At 35.0% G+C, this 21,849-nt stretch overlaps 1 protein-coding gene across 3 annotated transcripts in view; it reads left to right on the forward strand.

Annotated features, from left to right (window-relative positions):
- The window catches only part of CNTN5 (contactin 5), a 1,343,675-nt gene that overhangs the window by 1,186,359 nt on the left and 135,467 nt on the right, over window positions 1-21,849 (forward strand). For 2 of the 3 annotated variants that reach the window (XM_005579428.4, XM_065528914.1), the window contains exon 16: window positions 19,702-19,822. The exons of the other annotated variant lie outside the window; for it this stretch is intronic. In XM_005579428.4, coding sequence (XP_005579485.3) covers window positions 19,702-19,822 — 121 coding nt within the window. The remainder of the gene's footprint in view (window positions 1-19,701; window positions 19,823-21,849) is intronic. 3 annotated transcript variants of the gene reach the window in all.

The following is a 21,849-nucleotide window of genomic DNA, read 5'->3' on the forward strand; positions in this document are numbered from 1 at the left end:
TACAGTCAGCCTCTGTCTCATGGTTCTGTATCCATGGATTCAACCAATGTGGATGGAAAATATTTTAAAATCAATAACAGCATGCAACGAAAAATACAAATATAAAACAGTACAGTATAACAACTATTTACCTAGCATTTATATTATATTAGATATTATAACTAATCTAGAGATAATTTAAAGTATACTGGAGAGTATGCATTAGGTTACATGCAAATACTACACCATTTTATATAAGGGACTTGAGCAAGCATGCATTGTGCTATGCTGTCCTGAAACCAGTCTTCCATGGATACAGAGGGACAACTGTAGATACATTCTTATTTTATCTCAATTCCATGGAAATAAGTGGAGCATTCATACACTAGGCACTGTTCAGGAGCTAAGGATTCTGCATTAATCAATAACAAACCTTCTATGGGAGGTATATGAATACAACTAAAGTAAAGTACTGCCATTTAGGATCAGTCTTATAGAGGAACATACATATAGAGAGATATATGGCAATTGTAATGAAAGAAGTATGTTCAGGGAGCTGAGTCAAAGGTACACATCACCCAACCCGTGGAAGCAGGGCAGACTTCCTAAACCAAATGTTACCTGAGCCTACTCTTAGAGTAAGTTTTGCAGACAAAGCAGAGAGAGGAAGTACAAAAGAAAAAAGACTTTACAGGTAGAGGGTGAGCATGATAAAATAAGGGAGATACTGAAGTTTTGTCTACTAAATTCCAATAAATAATGATCTTATAGTTAAACTTCATTTCATATATTACTATAGTGATTCTGTATTAAAGAGGGCTTCTCAAATCCCCTGTGAGAGTTAAGTAAATGACCATGATTATTCTTGGTTTCAATTGTAGCAAGGTACATATACATAGCAAAAGTAAAGTTACAGATGTTTTCCAAATTAAATCCAGGGATAAATCGTATCTTGCCTAACATAAGTATATGTGTTTTACAGAAATTTACGTGTTGCTTGAAGCTTTCTGTGGTATAGATACAATATAAATTAACTATTACGACTGTTAACATTCAATTTTTAGGGTCATTGAGATAATTCCGAGGACTGTGTGATTTTTCTCGTGAGGTTGCTTGTTTTTCTAAAGGCAGCTCTAAGAATAAGTGCACTCAAGGAAAACAGGGACTAAGATCAGAACTTCTGCTTCCTTTCACATTTATTCCCATACTAAACAATAAAGTTTTTTAGGACAGGGATTATATCTATTTTGCCAACCACTGCCAGCACCTGGCATCACGCCTGGCAGATATATTTGCTAAAAGAAATATACACTAAATAAAATATTTGTTTAATTATTATATAAACAAATAGAATTGTATATCCTTATATATCAGCACTTTTTATATCCTTATTATCTGCTGAATTACCCAACCAAAAAATAAAAATATATCAATGTCAGAAAAAAATGTGATAAATTTGTTCACTTTGCAAACACTTAATGGTTACCTGTAATGTGTACAGTATTAACCAGAGTATGGCTGAATAAGGCCAGGCCAGAGCTCTTTTACATAGAGCTCTTTGTCTATTAACAGATAGATGGACCTCTAAACAACTATTTAACATGATAAGCTTTAGAGTATTCAGATATTATACTGATGAGAGAAATAAACTCGAGGAGAAATTTGAGTTAATAAATAGGTATGTCATTAGCAGAAAAGCTTGTTCTTAGAATTAATGTTCAGTTGAATTCAACTAAGCTCATTACTCAGTTATTCAACCTACTAGCATAAGGTAAGGTAATACTCTGATAATTTTTGAATTACCTTAAAATCAACTCTTTTTCTTTATATACCTTACACATTCTATAAAACCAAAAGAATTTACTATTTTCAAGCAAAATTAGCTAAAATAATTTAGATTGCTTTACCTGTGAAGATACAACATTACTAACTTGTTCAAAGACTACCTCTTAAGAAGCCTCAGTAAGACTAAAGCTGCATTTTATCCTTTCTAACTACTGATAGCCCCATAAATAAATATACTATATTTACAAAATTTGTTTTAAAGTACCTATTAAATATAGTGATAGTATTTCCTAAAAGTATTTTTGAAACCTGTACTTCAATTGCCGTTATTTATCATTTACATAGTAAAGAACAGTTAGATACTTGTGGCTTTCCCCAAAATAAGGGACCTTGTGACATGCTTTGCTCACTGAACTCGTCACACCACTAATCATTCCAACAGTCTGCTATAGTGTCTCTGGTGTTTAAAATTACCGTAGCTCTACCATGTTAAACTGCAAACATTTCAATATCATATGTCAATATCAAATGTTTCCATTTGCTTTGAAAAATAATCAGGCAGGAGAATTTAAAGTTCATTTTTATTGCGAACTTTTTTTGGGTTTTGCCCACATGGCTCTTTCCAACTACATTTAGTCTCATACCAAAATTCTAACTGGAATAACTCATTAGTCTGTCTCATTTTTATATTTTAGGCATTGAGATTTAAATATTTTTAGAGGAAAAAACTACATTTAAATATCAATGAATACCTTTTGCTCATCTGCTATAACTATAGGAAAGGAACTAAGAAGTTGTTATCCTAAATATATAGAGGTAAGAATTAAATATGGTCTCTATCCTTTTCCACTACAAAATAAACCTTGCAAAAACCTAGTGGCTTCAAACAACCATTTATTTAGTTCATGATTCTGTGGGTTGGCATTGTGGGTTGGGCTCAGCCAGAGTACCTCTTTGGGTCTCATCAAGACTCATGCATCTGCAATCAGCTGCCTGTCAACTTCAAGGCATTCATTTTGGACATCATCTGGCTATTGTCTGGGGCTACTGGAGCAAGTGAGCCACATGTTTCTCATCATCCACCAGGCTAACCCAGGCTTGTTCACATTAAAGATCTCAGGGTTCTAAGGCCAAGAGCAATAATGCTAAGACACCTTAGGCCTAGACTCAGAACTCGCTCAGTGAAACTTCTGTCACATTTTATTGGTTAAAGCAAGCCATAAGGCCATACCAGATTTAAAGTGTAAGGAAAGAGGCTCCACCTCTGGTTGGGAGGAACTGCAAAATTTTTATGGCCATTTTTGTAACCTACCACCATCTGCCCAGAATTTTTACATTTCTCCAACTTTCAACTTTCATACCAGAATCCACAGAAGTCTCATTCAATCATGGCTCCAAATTTACTTTCCAGTTAGCTTTTTCTGCAAAACAAACTCCCCAAAATTTATGACTCAAATCTATGGGTCAAGGACTTGAGCTGGACTCACTTGAGTGATTGCTGCTGGTCTCAGTTGGACTCATAAATGCATCTACTGTCAGCGATCAGGTCGACTGGGAGCTGTTTGGTGACGGGGGCAGCTAGGATGGCTTGTCTCTACTCTAAGCGGTCTTCCATTCTGCAGCAGGCTATTCCAAGCTATGTTGCATGGTTATCATAGAATTTCAAGACAGGAATCTGCAGTGCACACACGCAATACAATTGTCTGTTTGCTCAATGCTCACACACGTCTCATTGACCTATCCAAGTCACTTAGAGAAGCACAGAGTGAGCGTGAGAGGAGATTATATAAGGATGTGGATCCAAGACCATTACTATAGCAATCTACCACACAAACTAAATAGTAATAAGTACTAAATGATACATTAGCTATGATATCATTTTAATACTAAACTAAAATTTAGATTGTATGTGTGGTGTAATGTGGAGGAGAGAGGGGTAGGAGTTAGCCTTTCAATCATTTCAATAAAATGATTATTTTCAAAAAATAATCATTCGTACAACCCTAAAAGTCAACATATATTGTCACTATCAACATGAACTAGGTCAACTGCTCTAACTAAATTAGCCAGCTGCTATTTGAATTGATCCTTTTTTACTGAATTAAGTTCAGCCAGACAAAGCACTAACGTGGTTAAAGAGAGTAATTTTTCCATTTTATGTGGTTAATATTCTTTTGAAAATATTAGAAAATTCTAATCACTTTACTTGTCAAGAGAAAATCAGCAACAGTTAGAAATTAACAGGGAAACATTAATTTTTCATGAAAACATGAATGGGTTAATTGGTTTTTCACAAAAATAGCATATCTAGAAGACAATCATAATATTTGCTATGTCATCTGTCCTAAAATAACCCTTGTTAAATGTTTCCACCAAATGTTGGTTCTAGTGATCTCAGTGCCTCAGCCATAGTTTGATAAAAAGAAAATCAGGTATATTTATTAATATAAAGAAACTATGGGCATATCTAAAGAGACTATGGGCATATCTAAAGCAAAAATAAAGTATACTGGATATTACACACCCAAAATGAATTCATAGGCTTTTTTAACTAGCATATTCCAGTTGTTTCCTCACTAATGAATAACAGTATCATTGTTTGTGTTATCAATGATTTTGTTGCCACTTAACTAGTGGAGAGAATGAAAATATTTATGAATCTGTTCATAATCTAGGATTACATGAAGGGTTTATTATATAAAGCTACGATAACAGTAGGTTAATCTAAGAAAATAGTAGAGGTTAAAAAAAAATAGTCCAGCCTGCACTCATGGTAATCCCAGCACTTTGAGAGGCTGTGGCAGGTGGATTACCTGAGCCCAGGAGTTCGAGACCAGCCTGGACAACATGGTGAAAACCTGTCTCTATAAACACATGGTGAAAACCTGCCTCTATTAAAAAAAAAATACAAAAAATCATCCAGGCATGGTAGCATGCATCTGTATTCCCAGCTACAAGGGAAACAGGTGGGAGGATCGCTTAAGCCCGGGAGGCAGAGGTTGCCGTGAGCCGAGATCCTGCCACTGCACTCCAACCTGGGCGACAGAGGGGAACGGTCTCAAAAATGTCCAGATTTATATTGTTTTCAACTTCTCCAATAGTTCTGTTTCCTACAAAACTTATTTATATAGATTATATCTGTGGCTTTGAAGTACAATATAGGTATACAGATTTTAGCATGTGAATGTGTACCTCAAATAAGTATAATAAGTATTAGACTTGATAATTCAAAAGATTTAGGAGCTTTCACAAGACATTTGAAGATGAAAACAAATATGACTAATGTATATTGATTAATGCATTCGAGACTTGACAAAGTTTATAATGATGATAGATTACATCATCATTATAAACTGATGCTGATGATAGATTACATCATCAGCAGTTGTGAATTTCTTGGATTCAACAGTAATGTTTCCATCTGTGAACATAATGCTAGAAAATTAGTTTCCCATGAGGTAGACTTTTAGCTAGTAACACCAAAAACTAATGTGAATCCCATCAGTGTCCATCAGGAAAACTTTCAAGAATGTATATGCAGTCATGATGATAATTTTAATACATAAAATCAAAAAGACTTGGGAAATCAACTTAACTATATGGCTTGATATGCCAAAAGATAATTCAAATATAGATTGTGTATTGGTCTTCACAGAAACCCAATGTGCTGCCAAGATAAGTTTGAAGCAATACAATTATTTCTAGGTAGTTGACACATTGTACAATGTGCTAGATTAAGCCAAAAATAAAACTCTCTGTAGTTAGCTTGAGACATCCTATTTGCATAAAGCTTGAATCAAATCTTCAAGATCCAGAGAGCAGTTGTAAAATGTCATCCTCCATGTGTCTAGAAGTTCTTGATCAGCCATTGAGGTTTCATCTATCATCATTAGCATTATATTTACTATTGCTATTACAATTACTTTTAACATTAAGAACTTCTAGCAGGTGATGCCCACCAGTAGTAAAGGTAACATGCTTTTGAGGTTGTGGAACTCTGTTGCCAGCATTTATGTATTTCTGCTAGCTTGAAAAGGTATGATGAATAGTTAATAGCAGGAGAACATCGTAGCAGCTTCCCCAAGATTAATAACTAAAATAAGACTTTTGCTAAGGTACTTTAAAAGAATGTATGAAAAACAATGTCAAATGAAGACCAACGGAACTGAGCTATAGATTGTAGCAGACAACCACAGTGCTAGATCAGTCTGATACTGAGAAAAACAAAAAAAGTGAGGACGTTTTTTAACAGATGTCTTGGGAAAGACCATAACTCATAGAGGCAGAATCTTAAAGAGACTAAGTTCTAAATGGCCATCTGTAGTTATAAATAGAAGGCAGTCTTCACTTGGACACAATGTAAGAAGAGCTGCTTATCAGGTATGGATCATATTAGCCATACAAGCTGATTAGTTTATAATCTTTAGTTGATGGTGAACACTTAACTTTGTACTTCTCCATGGTAACCCTAGCTTTCAGCTCTAAGCCATTTTTTTAATCACAATGAAGGTACATTTAATTTTTCTAATATAAATTTTTAAAAGGTTATTGTAGATCATTTGAATGTATTAAAACTTGAAAGAAGAAAATAAAAACTACCTGGAACACTATGTGGATATATTCACCAGTAAAGTTTGTAACTATGTTTTCATATGTCTCTTCAAGCACATATAGACACACACTTTACACAGGTGACATCATCTCATGGGTGTTTAAAATGCTTTAAAAAGATGACTTTCCCCCTACTTTTATCTCCCCATAATGGCATCCATCACACACAGTTTAGTTTGTTAATATCCTCATGTACGTTCTATATTTTACTCTGTCCTATCACAGTCCTGGGCAGATTTACATATCAATGTGGATATTTTTATAATTGTTTTATAAAAATTAAATCATATTTTACATTCTTTTTCTGACTCTCATTATTATCATTCAATAATCTTGAAAATTGTTCCACGTCACCTGGTATAGCTCTAATGCATTCTTTTCAATAGATCCATAATATTCCATAATGGGACTATACTTCAATGTATTTAGCCATTTCCCTATTAAATACCAACTTTGTTTCTTTTGTTGAGAGATTTCTGAACAGTGCTACAGAAAACATCTTTAAACATTTGTATTTTGTATATCAACAATTTCCTTTCTGTGGGACAGATTACCAGGAATAGATGACAGGGTCAGAGAACAAAACTATTTGTAATTTAAATAGGTGCTGCCAAATTTTTGGTATTGCACAAAAATATGCAGCCTCAAATTACATTACTGCATTACAGCATTATGCGGTAAAAGTTAGTAGACAGGGGGCAAGAGTTCTTTCTGTAGGCCCAACTTTGTCTCTAGTTAGCTGTACAACCTTGGGTAAGTCACATGTCCCTTGTCTAGGTCTCCATCTTCCAAGTTAAAAGGCTAGAGTAGATGATTCCTAATGACTTTATCTAGTTTTAAAGTTCGGTCAATTTTTTCATTTATATTCAAAAAGTAAAATCTAAGCAACTCTCCAGATATAATGTCCAATAATTTGAAATCATGAAATGATCTAAAAAAATTTTAGTGGACACCAACCATGTTTTAGGAGGGATTGCTGATAGCTCTAAAATTATATTTTTCTCTCATAAATATTGCAAACCTCCTTAATTTTGGAAGATGTTTCAGTCTTGTGGCACCCTTAGTACTGGGAATTTCTCAATGCAGGAGGAATTTCAAACTGGAAAAAAATTCAAGTCAGAATTATTCCCCAAGGCAAAAACATTTGTATCTATGGTATCTTACTAAATAATTAAAGATTCCTGTAAAGTTAAAGATTTTCTCTAAAAGCAAAAATAAGCTTATAGAATGAAAAAATGCCATTCTCTCTTTGTAAGAGATCAGCATCCTTGATTTTGTATAACTAGTTCCCTCCAAATTTCACATACAATGAAACAATCAAGCCCTATCAATCTGAAATCTTGGATCAAATATATAAGCATATATGTTCATTGGTGTTGCAATAAATTCAAATGTGTACAACTTTGAAAACTCTTTTAAACATAATTCTAAATGCACCTGTCAATGACTTTGGTTGCCAGCATTTACATATTTCTGCAAGCTTGAAGACAATAATCTATGGGGTCCCTTGTAATACTGGAAACTGTATTATACAGTTAGAGAACAATGAGAAGTAGTAGAATATGGTTTCGATGATTTTTCAATATCAATCTGAGTCAACTTTGATTTTTGAACATTCAATAAGTGGCGAATCCTCCTTCATAAAATTCAATGCCTAGCTAAGACTTGTTATTTAAAATGAGTTTTCTGTGGCTGTGTCTTGACTCACTTTCAAAATGTCAGTTGAATTTGACTGAGCGTCCTTGACCTTGAACTTTTCATAGTTGATTTTGATTGACACATTTATTCAAATTGACCTTTTTTTAAACTGAACTATTCTTCTATTTGAATGTTCATTAGAAGACGGTTGTTGTAGTCTACAATGTAAGCATTGCTTTGAATAGTTAGCTTTTTCTGACATTGATGTGTTTGAATTCTCTCAATTCTAAGTATTTTTGAAGTTGATGAGAATCTTCCTGATTGTGAAAGATAGTGTTAAAATGGATGCTATCACCCAAATTTTATTCTTTTGCAGTGAGGTATTTTTTCATTCAGAAACTTGTTTCTAAGCATTAGGAACTTTCAAAGTAAGCTTGGCAAAAAATACTCAGTATTTGGTCATAAAGCACATAGTTGAAATAATACAGCTACTTGTTAAAAACTATGCTTATTAAAATATTTACTAGTATTGCTAATAAAGATGACAAATATGTATCTCATAAACTTAAACTGAGAAAATATTTGAAAGATCCAAATATTAATTTACTGGAAAATACTCTTTAGAAATGCTGATAAAAAATAATTATTTCATTAATAATATTAAGTTTCATAATAAAAAAGGGTATAAAAGTTCTTGTACCATTTTTGTTCATTTCTTTCTTTTAAAATGTCTGTCAATATGCTTATTCCATAGCAAACTGTATATTTCGATGGGAAAAGCAGTTAGCCTAAAATATATCCCTGTAGGGTAGGGCCATTAGGAGCAAAATGGAGCTAGTCATGCTAGGCCTTCTTTCCACTGCAACAATTCTGCTTGAAAAATGAGTAATTCTCTCTATACAATTCATCTCCCTAAATACACAGTTAAACCACTTGGCACCATCAGTCTTCTTCCTGAAAATCTCCTTACACAAACCCAAAGTTCATCCATGATGAATAATGTGTTGCCCACATGACAGGTGACAATGTTGCCAAACTTTCTAACACTACATGGAAGGTCACCATTTCTTGAGCCATGAATACCAATGTCCTCACTGTCCTTCAGTCCCTAATCAACAGTCTCCCTGAGGCCCTTCCAGCTTTCACTAGTAGTGTCATCATGACCCTTCCAACCTTTGCACACCTAACCCCAAAGCCAATGTCAAGTGTTTTGGCTTTGGTTAACAGCAGTACCCCACTTATAGGTACCATATTATTTTATGGTTATTCTCTGCTGTACAAGTACTCCAAAACCTAGTGGTATAAAACTACAACCATTTTACTCTGCTCTCCATTTTGTGGACAAGTAAATCAGTCAGATAACTTCAAGGATGGCTCGAGCCTTCAGCTGGGGTAGCCAAATGGCTGGAGATGGCTGGGCGTGGGGGCTATAAGCCAGGAGTCTCAGTTCTGGATATTGGATAGATTCCCCATACCTTCTCCATGGTGCTTCTGCCAAGTCTAGAATCCTCAGTGTAATTTTGTTACTCACAAGTGTAGCTGAGCTAAAATGGTTAAAATAACTGGAAATGTCTGGCCTTCTCTCCTTATCTATGTAATCTCCCATCTAGCTAGCTTGGCCTTTTTCACAACATGACAGTCTGAATGTACTACAATTTTTCTTACATTCCCCAGAATAGATGTCCCTTGGGCTTAGAAAGAAATTATAAGCCTTCTTATGATCCAGCCACAGGATTTTCAGTACCTACTTTTGCCACATGGCATTGGAATAAAAAGTTACCAAGGCTAGTCTAGATTCAAGGAGTAGGAAATTAGAGTATACCTCCCAGTAAGTCAAATGGCAAAACATATGTGGACATTCTTAATCTACCACAGTGAACAAGTAGTTAAATCCTAGGCCTAACAGATTCTTTGTACAACACTGCATACAAGTAGTGTTACCATAAAACACAGCAACTAATGCAGTGTAAAACAGACTGTGAATGATTCATTATGCAATAGTGTCATGTTTAGCCATAATAAAATAATAGAGTACATCTCACCATTGGTTCTTGAGATAAATTTTAAATATACCATAGTGCAATGCTTAGTCACAATGCTGGAAAGGGGAAAGAGTAAGTGTTAGGAAAGAACAAGTATTAGCAAGCAGAAATGAAGAGAAGCTGGGGATATTAAATGTAATTCATATGGAACATTGACGTTCGAATCCAATTATTGGCAGGTATTGTACTCTAGAGAGAGGTTGTAGATTATAGGGCAGGGGCAGAATCAATGCCCTGGAAGGAATAATAGGCAAAATAATATGCAAATTGGTCATTAATCAATGAGAGGAAAGAAATGGAAATAGAATAATCAGGTAGAGCTCTTCTAGTTTTATGGGACTTAGTATCAGTCTCCCTCCCCTATGAGACCAGAGATCGAAGGTGAAAAATAAATTGCTTTTATCTATGAGAACAAACCACAAGGAGGTACACAAACAAACTGGCATCATTCCATGCTAATTCTTAGAGTTCCATACAAAAATCAATGAAACACAGAGCGGTCTACTACAATCCCAAGACTTTGGATTTTTCACAATACCAGATCAATACTAATTTTAACTGATGAGTGAGATGGAGCTACTCATATTCTCTGTGGCTGAGCTCTGCTTATTTCAAGGAGGAGTTAGAAAACCTACAGGTAGGTATCTGAGTATTCTTCCACACAGCTAGGAAGAGACCAAATTTGTGTGAAGACACTGACTATTCTGCAATGTAAAAATAGCAGCAGAATAAAATATAATTTATCCTGGAAGCCAGTGTAACAGAATAATATTAATCTTAAAAGATAAATTGGATATATGACAAAACAGTCTCTAAATTAGAAAAATCGATTTATCAGTAAAATATCAATTCATCTGAATTATGCACTTAGGAAGTAAAATTTGGCCAATTCTTTTTCCACTAAAGCTGTGTTATTATAAATTACACATGACTAACTGAGGACATGTCAGTTGTGGGTCACATATTGAAAATTTTCTTAATACTAGATAAGTGTCACAATAAAAGTAAATGATGGCATGAGCAAATGAATTAAATGGGTCTTGGGTGTTATCGGAAAGGTGATACTGACATTTCATAGGGCTATGCAGCATTTTATGCCTAGATGCAGTTGATGAAAAGCAGTCATAAAAGCATGAGCTTTTCAAATAATCCTATGGTTCATTGAAATAATTTCTGATAATAGTTTTATGGCCATTACTACTCAATGAAGCCATTTTGTATTACTACACTTGCCAAATTTGAATTAAGTAGGGCTAGTGAATGAAATTACCTATAGGTTCAAGCAAAACAAGCATTGGTTTCCCAGATGGCACAGTAGAATAGAAGGAATACCTGATCAAAAATCAGATGCCCAAAGTTTTACTCCTGCCTCCACACTTAGCTTGCCCATGGACAAGTTACCTAAACTCTTCAGCCCCGTTTTCTCAACTGCTATGGACATTGGTTAGGCTACATAATTTATTTATCTTTCCACACTAAAATCATTTTTTTTCTGCAGTGGCTTTTGGTACTATTACCTATTTTAACAAAACACATCGCATTATAGTTGGTTGTTACCTCTAACATTGTGTCATCAGTTTCTGAAAGCCATAATTTATCTTCTCTCTTTATCTTGTAGCATGTGTAGATCAAGTATGATAAAAAAAAAAAAAAGATAGTATATTTTATGCCAGCTCCTTTTAACACAGTGACTTTTATGCCAGTCACCGTGTTAAGAAGAATCTATTGGTTGGGTCACAGTGCAGCCATGCTTGCTATGATAAAGAAGAACACAGTTGTAAAGGTGTCACATATTTGTGATTTTCTGTCTGGACAAAATGATATTCTACCAAGTCCTTGTTAAATAATTACATAATTGTGCATGTGCTATACGCGTCCATAAAATGTATAGCTACTGTAGAATGTTATAATTCTAGACCTTTCCTGGTGGTCATGTCATTACTGCTATTTACAGAGCACAAGCTAATGTGTAAATGTATAATTTTTTTCTGACTAGTTCTATCACCTTCGTGTAACTTCAATGAGAGTATTTTATGGAGCACTGGCCTAGTGAAAGATAGTAAGATTATTCTATTACTAGACAGTGGGATAATTCACTGCAAGCAAAAATGTTCATTGTCTGTCACGATTGCTAAAATCTTCTTACCTACCAGCACTGCCTCATTGAGTCAACCTATGGACCAGGTGTTATTCAGCTTAGAAGATGTTATTACTGAGGAGATTCCAAGAGGAAGTTGATCCATCATACAAACACTAGAGAGGAATTTCTCATAACTTTAATGATGTGAGTTTAAATATCACTCCTGCCTAGAATTCTCTTAAACTGGTTTGCCATCATACTTACAAAACTGCCAATTTAAAAGTGAGGTTGAGAGTCCCGACATGGTCCCTTCTAGCTCTAGGAGTGTAAAGTTTAGAGGAGTCTCCACTTCCATTCTTGCAACTGCGATACTGTCCTCTTTCCTTTGTCATTAACAACCCAGTATAAAGTGAACAGGTTGAATCTAATGATATGCATCAGTGAGCTTTGTGTTTGCATTGGAGGTCCAAGAGAAAAGTAGAAAGAATATTTGGAGAAAATAACACATAAATATACCAATGCCTCGATAGGTTTACATCAAACATTCATTATAAAATATAATATTTATCACTGTAGTTTCTAAGACAAGCCTTAAGAAGATGTATTCTATTTCTGTATTTACATATCAGCATACACTGAGAAAAAGACTTCAAGTCAATAAAGCATAAAAGATAAAGTATAAACATTAAAGTGGGAAAGGATAAGTGTTTTATAATTTGCAAAGAGATGCGTGCCAGCTCCTCGATATTTGTCTCAACGAGCAATGTTTCCTAGAATGGGCTAATGTTTCAGAAGACCACAGATTATATCAATGTGTATTGGAGTGGTGAGCAGGACCGACCTCATGGGCATGTAACCCATTGGGCTCCATATTGAGAAGGGTCTCATACTTAGTATGGTGCTTGACTGTTACCGTTTTGAAGTCTTAATTCTTAAACAAAGAATCCTGCATTTTCTTATGCACAGGGGCCCACAGATTATGTAGCCAGTCCTGGTGGTCTGTGAAACCTTTCTGAAAGAGATAAGACTTGAACAAGGTCTTAACATATGAGATATAATTTGGAGATTTTGGTGGATCACTGGGGAACTACTTGAAGGTTCAGAGACTACATTTTCCACCATAGTGAAAGACATGATAGGTTGAATCTAGTTTCATATGCAAGATTAAGAAGGTGGATCATCTTGTAGGCAATGGGGAACCAGTGATGATTTTTGAGGTTGTGAATAAAATCAGTTTTAAAGGATTAACTTAGCAGTGGCATAGCAGATGGATAAGCCTGAGAGACAGAGAGGTGATCACGAAGAGGATATAAAGACCTCATTTGAAAGCTACTATTAAAAATACAAGTTTAGGAGTCAGTGCTCATACAATGATTACTAAAACTATACAAGGCACACAAAAAGAGAAAATACTTTTCTCTGGACTCAGTCTGAGTATCGTGCTATCAAATAACAGATCCATCTCTCCCCACATCTCTTCAAAGCTCAGATGCAGGTATGACGAAAGCTGGTCCACATTCCCTGCAAGTGTTTCTTCCGTTGAAGCTGGATTAGACAGGAAACTCCTTGAGTGCAGATTCTATGCCTGCATCCACATATCTTAGCACAGCAGAAATGAATACCTTTTGTAATTAGTAATATACTGAATACACAATAAAGAGAGATGAGTTAAACAGTCTCATAGACAGGTAACAAAAACTTTTGCCAACAGATTGAATGGAACTACAAGTCAGCACAGGAAAACATGAGATTGATAAATTATGTGACTTTACCTATTTCAGCCCTCTCTTTACCTTAGAAGCACTAGATTAATACAGAAATGCTACCAGCCCTTTTGCATTCCTCACTTGTGTTAATGTCAGATAAAGAACTTCCCATTTACCTTGCCACTAGGGAAAACAATTGTTTCTCCTCTTTAATCTATGTCAACAAGTAGAACTGTTTCTGCGTGTTTCTTAGGACTTAAATTATTAGAATATGGATTGAAAATTAAATATCAAGATCCCAGTCTTGGGATGTTAGAGCCTTATTTACTCATTTTGAGTCTTCAATGTGTTGGCTACATTTAATACTTCATTGTAATGCACATAATATATGTGTGTTATGAGATCTAATTTGTCAAATATTATTTTGTCAAATGTTATGTTGACTATTTTCTTCACTAGTAATGATTAATAGTTTTACTTCTGATAACATGTTCAATTATTTAAGTACATAAGGTAAATACCATCTATTTTCTAAAAACAATATTAAAACACATATCATCTTTAAACCCTATTCTATGAGTAGTAAAGGAAAAACTATTAAAAAAAAAAGAATGTCTGTGTATTATTTCCTTATCATACTAGGGTACTTTAAACAAATTATCAGCCAGGCGCGGTAGCTCACGCCTATAATCCCAGCACTTTGGGAGGCCGAGGCGGGTGGATCACGAGGTCGGGAGATCGAGACCATACTGGCTAACATGGTGAAACCCCATCTCTACTAAACACACACACACACACACACACACACACACACACACACAAAGTCGGGCATGGTGGCAGGCACCTGTAGTCCCAGCTACTTGGGAGGCTGAGGTAGGAGAATGGCGTGAACTTGGGAGGCAGAGCTCGCAGTGAACCGAGATCACGCCACTGCACTTCAGCCTGGGTGACAGAGCAAGACTCCATCTCAATTAAAAAAAAAAAAAATTATCTTCTTAGAAAAAGAAATACTGTTACTAGGAAAATTTTTTACCTCTAAGGTTTTATGTCAATAAACCTTAAACCTATCTAAAAATCTCCGTTTTATGGCTGATACCCAGTTTTTTGTGCCAGATAAGATTTAGAAAACTAAATCTCATAGATTTGATATGCCATATTACTTTGCCTTACAGAGAAGAATGGTTGATGGATAGGTTTGTTGGGGACTAGGGATGTTAGAGATGCCTTGTGATGAACCCCTTGAGAAACTTAAATAAACCCTAAATGAAAGAACAGAAACTGCCATACCCAGCAGCCTTCTGAGTAGGTCATTCAGCACAAGTTCACTATTTACAAGAACACCACATTAAGTTACCTTGTTGATCAATTGGTTTCTTCCCTATACATCCTCAGCTGCTCACTGTGCTTACAGCATTCTGCTATCACCTTTGGGAAAAAAAATGCTTTAAGAATATTTATGCTTTGGAAGCACTTCCTACTAGTTCATGTATGTACATTGTTTCCTTTGATTTCCCCCCCACCCCCAAACACCAATATGTTATGAGAGAGACAGTGAAGGTATTATTATCCCAATAAGGTGACTTAACCAGAGTCCCAGGGCCAGCAAGTTGCTAAACCAAGGCTGGAATTGAGGTCTTCTTTTTCTGAGTTTAATGCTTTTCTACAGTAAGAGAGAAAGAATGTGAGGAATATTTATATCTAAAATAAAGCTAGGTATTTATCAAAAAGCTTACTCTAGCTATGGAAAATATTGATACCCCAGTTTGCTAAGGGAGTTAATACCAATTTTAAAACCTTCCTCTTGGCTAAGAGTGCAATTATAGTGCCCTTCAACAGATAAATTTTATCAGACACTTACTATATGCCAGACACACTGCTATGGGCTTTACTCACATTATCACACTGAAACTCTGAGAGAAGCTCTGAGCAATAGAGTAATTTTCCCAAGGTGAATATCTAATAAGTGGTGGAGCAGGGATGCACACAATTCTGTCATACTAGAACCCACATATACTCTTGAGGTGTTTTTTCCACTGTCTTTCTCCATAGTCTTTTTCTATTTTCCTAACTTACTAGAGAGGAAAAGGGGCAGGAGGGCCAGAGGTATTGTCAGCCACACACAGGAAAGGAAGCAAGCCTTCATGCATTCATCAGCTCGCTTAATGATCCTTGGCTGCACTAGTGCTAGCTTGGCTCTGGGAATGCCCAGCGTGGACCTTGGGGGAGATATTCACAAATGGCAAGTGCTAGTTCAGAGACATGAGCAAAGTGACACTGGAGCATAAACAGGCGAAGCTAAGGAAGCCTAGGGAGAGAGAATCCGGAAAAACCTCTAAGCTGTGTCTAAAAGAATCTTTCCAGGAAAAGATAAAAGAAAGAGCACCTGCAACAGAACAAAAAAGCTATGCAAACAGGCTATGGGAAGTATGCCTATGTCTAGGTAAGTGTGAGGTTGGTGTTGGAGAATGACAGGATTAAGTTGCAGGAGGTAGAATCATGCTCTAAAGAGCTATGTCAAAATAAGTTTGGACTATATTCTAAAGGCAACAAGAGCCAGCAGACACTTTGAACAGCAATGCTAAATTAGCTTTCATTATTTAGGAATATAATTGGCAGTCTTATGTTGGATGAGCAGGACACTTAGTCAAAATGAGAACTAAGAATTGGACTTGGGTGGAAAGACAGCATTTTCCTATTTTATTTCAGTCACTAATAAATGTCACAGTAATCTAGCAGTTGCTCTAACAAAACTATGTGACCAAGACATGTAAATGACACAGCCATGTTGCTGCTCTCACAGAGAGTGAACATACATCCTGTTTCTTAAAAAGCCTTCATTTATTTATTCATTCAACAAATATGTGTTAAGCTCCCACTACGTGGCAGGTACTATGCAAGGTTTCGGAGCACTGTGTTAAGCACTGGTTGTCTAAAAATTCATTCGAAGCAACAAGTAGCACCATTTGTTCATAAGGTCAATGAAAGCAGAACAAAAAAATGACAGAAAATAAAGCAAGTGTCAGAGAAAGCAAGAAAAGAGAGAGTAATTCCTAAGAGATAAAAAGTGAAAATGAGGTTTAAGTTTAAGAAAGCAAGCATCTGCTTTAAGTAACCATTTCATTAAAAGTGCACTAAATTGTGGAGGTTCTCTCTCAGGAATTTAGTATAATGGGCTCCCACATGAATTCCTCTCATTACTTCTCTTGAAAGATCAGTCAATCTACTGAAAGGGTAATTTAGGTTTAGTGTTCACAGTCCCATTCATTTTAACTTTTAATCTTTCCTGTTTAGGATGTTAAAAATATGATGCAGATATAATCTAAAAGAGAAGAATTGGGCCCGAAATGAGATGATTTTAACTCCTCAAATGGTCTTGATATGGATAGATATGCCACAGGCTGTAGACTTTTTGCTTCTGATAGATGGTGGTGGAGCTTGGCCAGTTTCTAGAGCACTGCACACTATTAATTGCAAGAACCAAGTAAAGGACAACATAGAAAAGATCATCTGTATCTCGCTCTCCTGAATTCCTTGGACATTTATGTGATTTTAATGACATCTCTTCCTTATTCCATTAAACATTTTTTCACTGTGATTCCATGGAAAGAAAGACGTTTGAGAAATTATGTCCAGGATATAAATAAATTATTTGAGAAGACAAAAGTCTGGAAAATGAGACTATCAGTTATTAATTACAGGAATGTGATTTTATGACATTTTTCAAAAATGTGAGCCTGAAAAATCACTTATAATCAGTACTTTTCTGCTGTTAAACTGCCACCAGTATGATTTGTGATATTAAAAAAACAAGCAAGCAAATAAAAAAAAAATGCAACCAAACAACATCAACAACAAAATGCACTATCTTTCCGACAGTGCTATTTCTAGGAAAAAAAAAAAATCAAATCCTCCCTGATTTTCTGAGGCCTCACCTTAGATTTACCTTTAGACATATTCTGGGCCCATAGTGTTCACAGCAATTCCTGATTAATTGTGTACCCCATTAAAAGACCTAAAAAATCCAGAGAGAAAGAAGCTAAAGTGGGCCCATCTTACCCACAGTGGCAAATATTAAAAAGCTTATTACTACAGTATTAAATTATATTGATTTGAAACTAAATTGTGGTTTATTAACATTTAGAGTTTGCTTTTATTTCCCAATTAAAAAAAAATCAAAGGTTTTAAAGTTGCTTTTCCTGATTTGAGAGAAGTAAGCACTTAGTCTAGTGAAGAAGAGAAAATGAATTCAGTTAGGATTTAAAAGTAACAATTTATCCCAAAGAAATTAGCAGTGTAGGACATTTACTGGACAAATATCACATTCCTTGAAATAATTCTTATGACATTTTAATGCATTCTCGCTATGAAGCATTTCCTTGTAAATGTCTAAACCAGACCATGTCTTAACAATTATTTCATAAGAGAAAACTTCAGTACCCTCAGAAGTTCAGATTATAAGACTAAGGAAGGCAAAAAGCAAAACAAAACAGAAATTAAATAGCAGAAAGAAATGATCTAAAACATAGTATATAGTGTAGTGATTCACTGAAATAAGTATTTATGATTTGAGTGATAAAAAGTTTACAATGACTTTGCACCCTTTCTATGAATGCTAAGAAGAAAAGAAAATTCAAAAGATATCTGGAAATTTGTCTAGTTTTTATGATTTTCATAAAACCCATTGGTCTATCTCAAAATAAAGGCAAACAATTGAATTCTTAAATAATTATCAGGATACTGCCTACTGAGAACAAACATCACTTTTTAAAGGTCTGTAATCTGGGATGCCTCTATATGATTTTCATTACATAGTATTTCATGTGCTCAATTACTGTTAGAGAAAATTTTTGAGATCTTTGATGATGTCATTTCAAGCAGCATGCATCTTATCTTATTCCAGTCGTCATTAGATTGCAAAATGGAAACTGAAGGGAATTTTGGAGTTTGGCTATGTCATTATCTGAAAAATAAAAACCTCCTGATTTATTGTAAATATCAACCAGATCTTTATATGATCACGATAAAGGAAATCTTTCTTTCCAATAGAGTAAATTAAAGACAACATTAAGTAATGGAAGGTTTGTACCGGCCATTTTAAAGTATAGGAACATCACCTATCCCATGAACTAAAACACCTCAATGATATCCTCCCCAGTACTCATTGATCTCCCTAACTGCAGGTTTTTCTTCAACTATGTTCTAATCGTCTTGCCCCCAACAAGAATCAGGTAATTGGAGCTTCCTTTGTGTTCTGTAACTGCGCTGATTAACAAAGATTCAGGCTGACCGTGCTCCCTGATGGTAGTGGTTATGGGAGGAATACGTCTTTGTTAAGTAAAGACTCATGGCTTTGGGACCAGCAGTCTTTCAACTGAGCACTGACTCATTCTGTTGCCTACAGTGTTCTTAGGAAAAGAGCCATTCAATAAAGTCACATGAGATAATATTTTGATGGCTATCTTTTCATAATTCATTTCCCACAAGTTGCTGTTTGTTTCAATACGATTTTCTTGCCACAAAATACACCCGTCTCTGAATAGCAAAGCAACATTTCTGCTCAGTGATTATTTCTCCTATACTTTTAAAGATATGAGTTTGTGCATACGTAAATATTTTTAAATATCTTAGCTGCTAAATCATTATATGCAATATTAAATGTTCAACCCCTTTTTAGCGATTGTTAAAAACAAAACTTCTATGTGTTCCTTAAAAAAGGGCATGCTTGATTTCTGAATTGTTGTTAGATAAACTGTAAGGCCAAAAATGGGTCCTTTTACTGAATATGCAAAGTTCCCCCTTAAACCACCTTGAACTAGGCAGATTTGCAACATTTTAAACTGGCACTTCATCCCTCTTTCAGCAAGCATCCTCTGCAGATTTAATGATCAGGAACATCCTTCTGATGCATGCTGGGAGATATGGCTGCAGGGTACAGACCACAGCAGACAGTGTGTCAGATGAGGCAGAACTTCTTGTTAGGGGTGAGTATGCTAATAGTGCAGTCTGAAGACATGATCACCATAAATTATCATACAAAGGAATTTAAATGCATGGACTTTGAGCACATCAGTACTGTGCATTTTACTTTCAATTTTACAATATATGTTATTTTTGCTTAACCTTTTGCCTTTGAAAAAATTACATGGAAAACTGCTCCTTAGTAACAGACGAAAACCACCGAACTAACTTCAGAGTCCAAGACACCTTTAGTAGTAAGTTGTCACTAAGTGTTTAACTAACCTAATGCCAAGGAGATAATCTAAACAGTTGAGCTACTAAGTCACTTGGACTACAGAGATAAAATTTGTTTGTGTGTATATATGTTTTTCAAATGAAAAGCTAGTGGAAGCCCTAGGCATTTTTTTTCTTCCACTACTTCTAAGTTGGACTTCCAAAAACAGAAAAACTGCATGTATAAGATGGTGACATTTGCAATGGTTAAGTGACAAGGATTTTTTTTTAAGTCTGAAAATGTCAACATACAACCTTCTGTGCAGAAATGACAGTTAAATGGTTTCCAATTATCAAACAGGACACCAAACTCTGCAATCCTAGGAAGCTACATCGTAAGCAAATGACTAGAGCACCCCTTTCCTTTAGCACAGTATTCCACAGTATGGGAAATAAAGATCATAGCATGCATTTCCTTCCTTCTTTCCTTCTTTCTTCCCTCCCTCTTTCTTTCCTTTCCTCCTTCCTTCGTTCCTTTTCTTTTAGCTTTTTTTGAAGTACAATATTTCCACATTTTCACCAATCATAAGCATACAAATGTATAACTTAATGAACAATGACAAAGTAAACACACCATATAACTATCATTCAATGTAAAAACTAGAACATTACCAGAATCCCACCAGGTGCCTCTTCATTTTTCATCTTATACAATTATATCTTGAGTAGTATGAGTATCGCATGCTTAGATCCCTTGTATGGTCTGTACAGATAAAAACATTATCTCTATAGCAAGAAATTACATTTTAGATTAACTGGTATTTTATTCATCTGAACTCTTTTACAATTTAAATATTAAAAATCTTAAACCATAAACATAAGGCATAGAGTGAACTTTGTCATCTCTATGTTTTAGCTATATATATCACCAAATGTATATGGATTTTGGTAGTGCATTCATCATTGGTTCAAGTAAAATGTTTTTAAAGAAGTGTGTTATCTGGGTGATTGGTAGTTTGTTCATGTTTTGTGTGTTTCTGTTCAGAAGGCTACTTGATCTTTTCTTCAAAATGTATACCTAGAATGTAATATCTGTGTTACCTTATTATAAAACACCAACTTTTTAAAAGTATTCATCCTTTCAATACATTCTATTCCATTTAGCTAAAAAGTTCTCTTTGTGCCTTCTGAAGTTGCAAGGCTCACGGAACTGCAAACCCTACGCTCAGTCAAATTCATAGAAAATTGCTTTCTCCTCTTGTTATGATCTGTTTTAGATTATGCATATTTACTGTGTGCACTTGCCTAGTAATTTAGAATGAGGCTCTTAAAATTGGAGCTTTCCAAATGAATATCACAATTTAGAGACTGATAAGAAACCAGGTATTTTTACTGGACTATAGGGGGCAAATTTAAGTGGCAAACTAACAATCTACTTTGTAAGTAAAATTAAACTCAACAGGGTTTAGAATATAATTCAAGTTCAGCTTTCATGTTCTGCTCTTTTAGCCTTTGGCTTTATGCCTAGGAAATGATAAAATGCATAAATTTTGGGATTATACCCAATAGCAATTTCAAACAGGTTCCTTTTGTCTGAATATTCATGTAACATTCAGCTTAAGCTTTCACTTGAAGTGAGTTTGATCACGTCACCACTTTTCCATTATATATTTGCATTACTTTTCTAAAATTAGTAAAAATATCTTGCCATTTCTTCCTGGTGAGTCTTAGACAGATTTAAACACTGAACTAAGAGTTCTGGTTCTCTTTTAAAAAAATTGTGTACGTTTACAGCTCCTGGTAATTCAACAAGCTTTGATTTTTGAATATTGCTGTT

The sequence above is a fragment of the Macaca fascicularis genome, chromosome 14, assembly GCF_037993035.2.
Source record: "Macaca fascicularis isolate 582-1 chromosome 14, T2T-MFA8v1.1".
Classification (NCBI taxonomy): Eukaryota; Metazoa; Chordata; class Mammalia; order Primates; family Cercopithecidae; genus Macaca; species Macaca fascicularis.